This window comes from Panthera tigris, chromosome C1 (assembly GCF_018350195.1).
Source record: "Panthera tigris isolate Pti1 chromosome C1, P.tigris_Pti1_mat1.1, whole genome shotgun sequence".
Lineage (NCBI taxonomy): Eukaryota > Metazoa > Chordata > Mammalia > Carnivora > Felidae > Panthera > Panthera tigris.
The window spans coordinates 191839791-191849469 of NC_056667.1; the positions used below are offsets into that span (position 1 = coordinate 191839791).

A 9679-nucleotide genomic window follows, 5' to 3' on the forward strand; every position below is an offset into this window, starting at 1 on the left:
ATTGTATACAGACTAAATGCGATCCGTGGATAATTGCATATACTGGAACGCTTGATCTAATTTAGCAAAGGTCTTCTGTTTGGTAACTTTGATTTCACAGTCAAATGACGACTACCATTTGGAGGTGGTCTTGAAGCAAGGCACCGAGAAAAGGAATAACATAGGCAAGGGCTGTGCGGTCAGAGCAGAGAGATTCCTTGAAGTCCATCCGCTGCTGGTGTCAGACGCCCCGGCACAGAGCGTCCAGCTCTTGCTGTCCACCTGCACGCACCCTGTTGCTGTGGATAAACAGGTCTGCAGGTTGGACTGGTCGTTGCTGCCCTCAGAAGAGGTAACTTGCGATGGAATGTGCAGTAGGGGAAATCCCCCCAAGAACACGTTGCCGTGAGGTCGTTGACAAACCCCCGTTCTACACCCAGCCCACTGTGGTTGATGGACTGAGAATACAGAAGCCAGGGTCGTCATCAGCCATAGCAGAGACTCAGGGTACGTGTGCTTGTGTGCGTGTGTGGGTGCATTTCAGACCCACTGGTGAGTTAGGCCTGATTTGGCCAACAGTAGCATTTTGCCCTTTTCCTCATTTCTATATTACCAATGCAGTCTTTTTAAATGTGTTTGTCTTTCATTCTCCCTTACCTAATAGCTGTGTGTCCTTTCTGTTAAAGTGCCTTGGAGGTCTTTGAGGTGGTGCGGGAAAGGGAAGTTGATACGTAAAGCACAGATCAGAAGAAGTGTCCCTGCTCTCATTGTTTGATTACACTCTTTCACGTTTAAGTAGAGAAATAGTAGGAATAAACACAATCCAGCTGAAAAACTGTGGGGGCGTGTGTTTTCAATCTTGACAGTGCAGGAGGGCTTATTGGAGAGAAGCTGTTCCCATTCTGCCTTTTGAACTCAAGATGTCTGTGAGGATCCAGGCCCAGGGAAGGAATCATCCCTCGATACTGGAACGCCTTCCCTTCCCAGAGGCTTATCAAAGCTCACCCAGTCTTCAAGGCAGCCTAGGCCCGTCTTCCTAGGACACCCCCTCTTCAGGCCAGCTGTTACTTGGCTGTCCCTTCTCCGAGCACCTACATGCACTTCGTCACCACCCAACTTAGCCTTGCCTTTCTCGTCGAATTCCTTCTTTTCCTTGTCTTCAGCAAGGTCATGAGCTCAAGAATAAGGGCATGTCACACTCCTTTATCCCCCATGATGATTTATCAGTTAGGTGGGTGGATAAATAGAGCCCTGGAAGCACGAAGAACATGAAAAAATAATGATTCTAATTCTATTTTGGAAAACGATAGTTCTCCCGTGTGAGGTCACCCGTGTGGACGCTCAGAGACACGGAAGCCAGTTTCTCCCACTCACTCAGCTACCGCTCTGGTTCTGATGCTTCCTCTTCTGTCCGCCTTTGTTGACCTGGGAGGACTTGAAGGGAGGTAAAAATGGCCCAGAAACCAGGCAGGCTGGTGTGTGCATAGGGCAGCGAGGCCTGCCGTTGGGGTGGGGAGGTTTTAAGCACCACCGGGGTATGCTGTGAAGGTCTCAGAACTTACCTCTAGTGTCTAAGCGTGAGAGACAAGAGAGGTGGCCTGAGAAAGAGAACGGAAATGAAGGAAAAAGTGATAAGCAACATTTTTGTGAAGGAAAATGATAAAGAAGATTCTTAGCTACCTCCTTGTACTTTAAAAGACGGATGGATCAATGGAATGAGACTTGGGGTCCCAGGGGCTGCAAGGCATGCTTTGTAATGTCTCTTTGTATTATCAGCCAGCAGCCCAGGCTAAAATATGTCAGAGGTTAGGGCACTGAGGCCAATGAGGCTTTTATCAGAAATATTTGAATACTGAGTTTATCTCTCAAGTTATGTACAAGCATTTTATTTTTCTTTAAAAGTAACTGTAAAACTCTCTTTTGGAAGAACTGGTATCATTTACATCAGGAAAAAAATTAGAAAGCTGTTTAAGGTCCTTTAGGAACTCAATGGTTAAATAAACTTGTATATCAAAATATCTGAAAGTATCTACTATAAGCCTGGCTTCTTCTTTAAAAAAAAAATTTTTTTTAATGTTTATTTTTGAGAGGAAAACAGAGCATGAGTTGGGGAGGGGCAGAGAGAGAGAGGAAAACACAGGATTTGGAGCAGGCTCCAGGCTCTGGACTATCAGCACAGAGCACGATGCAGGGCTCGAACTCACAAACTGGGAGATCATGACCTGAGCTGAAGTTGGACGCTTAACTGACTGAGCCACCCCTGCGCCCCAAGCCTGGCTTCTTGTAAAAACAAAATCATTCATTTAGGAGCCATTATAGTTGCCTGAGGCCTGTTAGGAGCCTCAGTGAAAATAGTTCATTACCCTTTGCCTCTCTCCCCACACAAACGTTTTAGTTTACACGCTGGCTTTTCCTGAAGCATTTGCAGACTTCTCTCCTGACTCACTGGTAACCACTCCCAAGAGAAATCTCTCGAGTTCGTCAGCACATCGTTGACATGACACTCTGCTGAAGGAAGCCATGTCTACCTTCATTTACGTGGTTAGGATTGAAACTGCAGCAAATTTTACAGCACTCACTTGGCTCGGGTGATGAAATAATAATAGGTATTAATAAATAGCCTACCTATTAATAATAGGTATTAATGAATAGCCTACTGTATAAAGAGTGTCTAGTATGTTCCAGACATTATACCAGGAATCTGGTACAAAGTACATCATGTAGCCAACACAGCACAGTTATTATGGAAACTCCCAAATGTTTGTGAGGTCTGGGGCAAGAGCATAAATCGAGCCCCCTCCAGCTTCTCACTCCCTCACGTATACACACTCTATCCGCATGCTCCTTGCCCCCTCCACTTCCCATAAACAGCCGCCTTTTGACTCCCAGTGGCCTTGGGAGGATAGGCCAGGCAAAGACTCTCCTTTAAGTCTTGGAAACAAGGGTCTAAATAGAGGGAATTCTGGAGCTCCAGGTAAAAGGTGTGTGGTCTAGAAGAAGTGTAGGCTTGTCTCCAGGATCCAACAGATTTCTGTCCTGTGGGAACGATTATAGCTGGGAGTCTAGAGTAAGGCTCTCTGAAGCACCCAGTTCAAGCCAAGATCTCTGACTAAGTCTAATAACAGTACTGATCACCATAGAGAAACAAATCCAAAAAGGTAGATGTAGCTAGTAAGTGGAGGAACTGGGGATTGAACTCAAGTCTGTCAGCCTCCAAGGCCTAAACTAATTGCCTCTCCATGTAATAATGGTTTGTTTTAGGTATTACCTTTCTAGGTATACACTTCTAAATTATACACTTCTAGGTATCTCTTCCCTAAATTACACATTTCTCAATGTCACACTTTTTTTTTTTTTTTGTAATTTGCAAAGGTCCAGCCTCCAACTGGCCTGCTGTGTCCCTACAAACCCTGAAATCTTTGTCTTTAACAGTTCTGGTAAATTCTAGTGGACTCTTCAATGACTGATTGCTGCCAGGCTGAAGAAATCAGCATTAACTGACCATAAAAAGCTCTGAAATCCCCTATTTATTTATTTGGGTGTAGACTTCTAAGACAGTAGTATTGGGTGACTGTCAAAGGGACATTGAAGATGTTCACATTTCCTTGACTTAAAAGAATTTTCTAGAGAACAGCTCATTTCTTCCAACCCCTTTTCCTTATCAAGTCCATGTATGTAGCACAATTAGACACAACTGATAGAGTCATGGCTACTAGTAACTGAGTTCCTGCCATAGGCTAGCTTCTGTACATGAGGTAGCTCATATATTCCTCATAAGATTATGCAAGAGGGAAAACTGAGGCTCAGGGAGGGTAAGCAAGTTGCTTAAGGTCACCCAGCCATTAGGTGGTCAAGCCAGAATCCAAGTCCATGGACCTCAGAGTCTGCATTGGTAACCACTGAGTTACCCCACTTTGGTAACCACTGAGATACCCCACTTTGAAACCCAAAAGAGTCTTAAAGTATCAGATCTGGAAGGAAATACAGAGCTCATCTTGTCCATACTCTTCATTTTACAAAGAAGGAAACTCATGGCAGACTGAGCTTTGTGAGATGAAATGCTATTTTCTAAGCCTATAAATTCACCAGATTAAAACAAAACCAAATCCTAAATTAACAAAGTTATTTTCAGTGACACAGGTCACTTGGCTTTTCATTTTTTGTGAAAAGAGAACTCATATGAAAAAGACCCCAAAAAACAACAAAGCTCATATGTCATTAGTCACCCAACTATAGGACAACACAATGATTTAGCTAGGCCAGCAAGAAAACCTCAAATCTTCTGCATATTTGGTATTGATAAAAGCCATAACATTTTGATAATATGTGTATATTTATAATTTATCCCACAAGTTCCTTCAACAAGAAGGAATCTTATTTTAAAAGAATCTTCATTACTTAAGGTTTTATGCAGAGCATTATCTTTTTAAAGATTTATTTATTTATTTATTTATTTATTTATTTATTTGATTTTTTTTTGTTTGTTTTCAGGTCATCTCTATACCCAACATGGGGCTCAAACTCAAAACCCCAAGATCAAGAGCTGCATGTTCTATCAACTGAGCCAGCCAGGTGCCCCAAAGCATTATTTTTTAAAACATTTTTATTGAGATATTATTCGCATACCATACAGTTCACCCATTCAGAGTATATAGTTAAACAATTTTTTGCTTTTTGGGTTTTTTTTTTTTTTTTTTGAGAGAGAGCAGGGGAGGGGCAAAAGGGGAGAGAGAGAGAGAGAGAGAGAGAGAGAGAGAGAGAGAGAGAATCTTAAGCAGTCTGCATGGTCAGCGTGGGGTCCTTCTCGGGGCTCGATCTTATGACCATGAGATCATGACCTGAGCTGAAATCAAGAGTCAGATGCTTAACCAACTGAGCCACCCAGGGGCCCCTAAGGTTTAGTGATTTTAGTATACTCATAGATAATGTGCAATCATTGTCACAGTCAGTCTTAGAATATGCACATCACCACAATGAGAAATCCTGTACTCTTTAGTTTCATTCCCTATCCACCCATCCCCCACCCAGCCCTAAGCAACCACTAATCTACTTATGGTCTCTGTAGATTTGCCTAATCTGGGAATTTCATATAAATGGAATCCTATAATACATATTCTTATATGAGTGGCTTCTTTCACTTTGCATAATGTTTTCAAGGTTCATTCATGTTATAGCAGGTATCAGTATTTCATTCCTTTCTGTGGCCAAATAGTATTCCGTAATATGTATATATGACATTTTATTTATCCAATCATCCATTGATAGGCATTTGGGTTGTTTTCACCTTTTGGCTATTGTGAATAGTGCTGCTATGAACAATGCTTGTTTGAACACTCCTTTCAACTCTTTTGAATATATATCTAGAAGTGGAATTGCTGAGTCATATGATAACTCTATGTTTAACTATTTGAGGAACTGCCAAATTGTTTTCCATAGCAGCTGAAGCATTTTACGCTTGCACCAGCAACTTATAAGCATGCCAATCTCTCTATGTCCTTACAAATATTTGTGCTTTTCTGGGTTTTTTCTCTAGAATTATTATAACTATCCTAATGGGTATTAAGTGGTATCCCCTTGTGGTTTTGATTTGAATTTCCCTAATGACTAATAACGTTGCACATCTTTCCATTTGTTTATTGGCCATTTGTATATCTTCTTCAGAAAGATATATATTCAAGTTTTCTGTATGTATATATATATATATATATATATATATATATATATATATATATATATTCTAGACTCTGGATACGTGTACTCAGGTATATAGTTCGTAAATATTTTTTCCCATTCCATAAGCTGTCTTTTCACTTTCTTGATAGTGTCCTTTGATGTGTAAAAGGTTTTAATTATAATTAAGTCCAATTGATTTTGTTGTTGTGGTTTATGCTTTTGGTGTCACATTTAAGAAATCATTGCCTAATAAAAGATTACAAAGATATATGTTTGTGTTTTCTTCTAAGTTTTACAGCTTGAGTTTTTACACTGAAGTCTTTGATTTTTTTTTTGAGTGAATTTTTATATATGGTGTGAAATAGGGGATTAACTTCATTCTTTTTCACGTCATTGTCCAGTAGTTTCAGCACCATTTATTGAAAAGCTACTCTTTCCCCCATTGAATCATCTTAGCATCCTTGTCAAAAATCAGTTGACACGTGAGTTAATTCCTGGACATTCGAGTCTATTTTATTCATCTATATGTCTACCCATATAGACATACAGGTACCCAGGACCTCACTGCCTTGCTTTTTTTGTTCGTTTGTTTTTAATGTTTATTTATTTTTGAGAGAGAGAGAACAAGAGAGAGAGAGTGCACATGCACAAAGAGGGGAGGGGCAGAGAGAGAGCGAGAGAGGGAGACACAGAAGCTGAAGCAGGGTCCAGGCTCTGAGCTGTCAGTGCAGATTGTGACCTGAGCTGAAGTCAGATGTACAACTGACTGAGCTACCCAGGCACTCCAAAAGTCTCTTGACACATGGGTTAATTTCTGGACTCTCGAGTCTATTTAATTCCCCTCTATGTCTACCCAATGCGAGTACCTCACTGTCTTGATTACTGTTGTTGTGTAGTAAGTTCTGAAATCGAGAAATACTCCTACTTCGCTCTTCTTTCTCAAGATTCTTTTGGCTTCTCTAAGTCCCTTGCATTTCCATATGAATTTTAAAATCAGCTTCTCAATTTTGACAAAGAAGTTAACTGGGACAGGGCACTATTTTTGCTTATATAAATTTGGAAAGAGAATTGGCATTCTGGGAGAGCAGCTTTAAGTGGAAAGAAACTCCAGAGGTACACAGGAAGTAAATATTAATACTTCATTCTGCATGATTGAGTCTTTGGTAATTGAGTCCTGATAAAAATTCATATTGGAATCCAAAACAAAGATGACCATATCGCACTGTTGAAAATGAGGGGACACTGAGGGTGCCTGAATTTTCTGCATATGTAATGTAGAATAATAATATAATAATTATTGTATAATAATTTAAAAAGAACAAAGTGTGTTCACAATCTTTCCTTATCTTTTCATCATAAGTGTACTGGGATTTAGTGAAGCAGGAATTTCTTATCCACTTGTAGTCTTCAATAAGGTAATTCAGGCACAGAGAGGATAAGAAGTGACTTGATCAAAGAGATAAGCCAGTTAAGTAGGGTAACCAACCATCACGGTTTACCTGAGACTGAGGGGCTTCCCACAATGTAGGACTTTCGTTGCTGAAACTGGGAGAGTCCCTAAAAAAACTCATCTGAGTTGGTCACTTTACTAGTAATTAGCAGAAGCAGGAATGACTCAGGCCCTTTAACTCAGCATACACACTTTTCCTACCAGTTGAACGCATTCAAGCATGCTTGACTTTCTCTACCTTGGGAATTCTGCATAAAAACCTGTCTTCACTCAGCTTTTCTTAACTCGTCTTATCTGGGACTTCAGCTGCCCTAAGCTTTCCAGCAATCTCTTGTCTTTGGTGTCCCAGCCACAACTCATTCTATTTTCTTTTTTCGATAGTCTAATAGTTTTTCGTTCTATCTGCCCTTCCTCTCTTTTGCAGATCGTGGGTTGCAGAAGCAGACATAGTGCTTCTCCCTGCTTCCCATGACGCGAGTGGAGCCTTCACAAATACCGTTGCCTGACGGAGAGGAAGTCCGTAAACACTCAAAACACCTGATCTTCAGTGTCAGGTAAGTTGCCAGGGGTCACCATTCCTTAGAACTCAATTATTGTTTAAATATGAACAAGAGTCACTTAGTGCCAGGAACACAATTTGTATCTTTATTGCATTTTGACGTGGATCACAACAAGAAACACACAGCCTAGTACAAATCGATGACCCGTCTCAGAGAGCCCACTCTGGCATCCATGGCCCCCCAGTCATGGTAGCGCCTGTAGTCCCCCGGCCTCAGCAGGTACTGCCGCCCCCGGTAGTTGGGCATCTCGTAGAGGACCCAGCAGCCCTCCAGCACGTGGAGGGAGTGGAGCTCATTGAGCCGGAAGCGATCGTGGATACAGGAGCAGTCCTCAGTGAGCTCGGACACAAGGCCTCCGTAGTCATCTCTCTCGTACAGCCTTATCCTGTGAGAGCTGGTCTGTTGTGACAATAAACAAAAGAAGAAAAATCAGTTGTGTGCCTCCCTGATCTCCATAAAAGTGGCTCAGTCAGCCTGTACCTTCATGAAGCATGGTTTTCAAACCATCCTGCCGAGTATGTGTCCTTTCCTCACATTGTTGGAAATTCCTAACAAGTCAGGACGAATATTAAAATAAGACTGTGGACTTATTGTGGAAGAAACCAGTGGACTGTATTGTGGAAGAAACAAACATTGAAATAAAGGTCACAAAAGTCCTTTGTAGGAAACCATCGGGCCCAACTGTAGTTAGTGAGTCTGCAGAGAGGATGTGAACTCTTTTCCATTATGGCTGCATATAACTGAGTCCTAACAAGCTTGTTTCTAAGTCGCTTTTCACTCAGAATGTACAACAGTTTGTATTTACTCTGACATGTCTGACATTTTACCAAGTCACCTGAGCCATTTGAAGTTCTTGCTTCAAAGCAATTCCTTTTATATTTATATGTCTTTTTGCATCTGCAAATTTCTCTAGCCTACTTTTGGTTTCACTTCTTGAATCTGCTTGTCATACCACATAATTTGGTATCATCGGCAATCAGAAACACAAACTCAACATGTTTAACAAACATGAGCAGTGCTCTGAGGAGGGCCATGCCCATGAAATCTCAATTAATGACCCTGGAGAGAAACTAGGTGATAATGACTCCTGGGAGGCACGGAGGAAGCTGAGACATATCGTTCTAGTTTCTAGACCCTTATGCCATAGAGGCTGCATAGAAAACAGTCACTAATACAGTCAGCACACATTACACTGATATTGTTCTCCCAGAGTCTATTAAGTGTTTCTATTAATAAAAGGCAATGATCTAGAACAGGCTTTTAGCTATTCTGAGCAAGGTGATGTTTATTTCGAATTTAGGGATCATCTAAAAGCCACCAAATTTAACTTTAGTGGCTATGTTGTTGTGATTTCTTGTGCCCTAAAACAATCTTGTCCTTTTTTTTTTTTTAAGTCTTGTCCTTAAGTAAGAAAAAAAAGAGAGACAGGTTCCAGTGATTCATAAGCCTACTCACAATTTTCTTTTCAAGGCTTGAGAGCCAGGTATTGCTATCCTTACTGTGAACACTAGTCCTAGGTTGAAACAAACTGACTTTTTTACAAACAGGAATTTACGACGACGGATCAGTGATGCTTTCGCATCAGTCTGGTTGAACCAAGACTCACGTAAGGGATGGCCCGGCAGGAGCGGACCGAGTCGCTGAGGCCCATCCACTGCTGGTAGTCCGGGTAGTCCCCGCGCCGCAGGAAGTACTGGTGGCCCTGGTAGTTGGGGCGCTCGTAGAGCATCCAGCAGCCGCTGTCCACGCGGATGGAGTTGCAGCGGCTGAAATAGGGCTGCAGGTTGGGGCAGTCACTGCTGCACTCATAGCAGCGGCCCTGGAAGCCCCGGTCCTCGTAGAAGGTGATCTGCGGTGGAAAACAAGAGGACAGCCAGAAGTCAGCGGGGGAAGTGCCCCGAACACAGCAGGCGCTCAACAGACATGGCATGGCACCTCGCTCCGGTGGCTCACCTTCCCCATGGTTGTCGGCAGCGATGATCAGCGTCCAGTGTGATGGGGACAAGAGTGGCAGCCG

The 9679-nt window shown here is 42.0% G+C and overlaps 1 protein-coding gene across 1 annotated transcript; it reads right to left on the bottom strand.

Annotated features, from left to right (window-relative positions):
- Window positions 1-7788: 7788 nt before the first annotated feature.
- LOC122241430 (gamma-crystallin A) lies at window positions 7789-9624 on the bottom strand. The gene is made up of 3 exons (XM_042997536.1): window positions 9616-9624; window positions 9269-9511; window positions 7789-8061 (listed from the first exon to the last, which is right to left on the bottom strand). The coding sequence occupies exons 1-3, from the start codon at window positions 9622-9624 to the stop codon at window positions 7789-7791; spliced, it is 525 nt and encodes a 174-aa protein (XP_042853470.1).
- Between the last annotated feature and the right edge of the window lie 55 nt (window positions 9625-9679).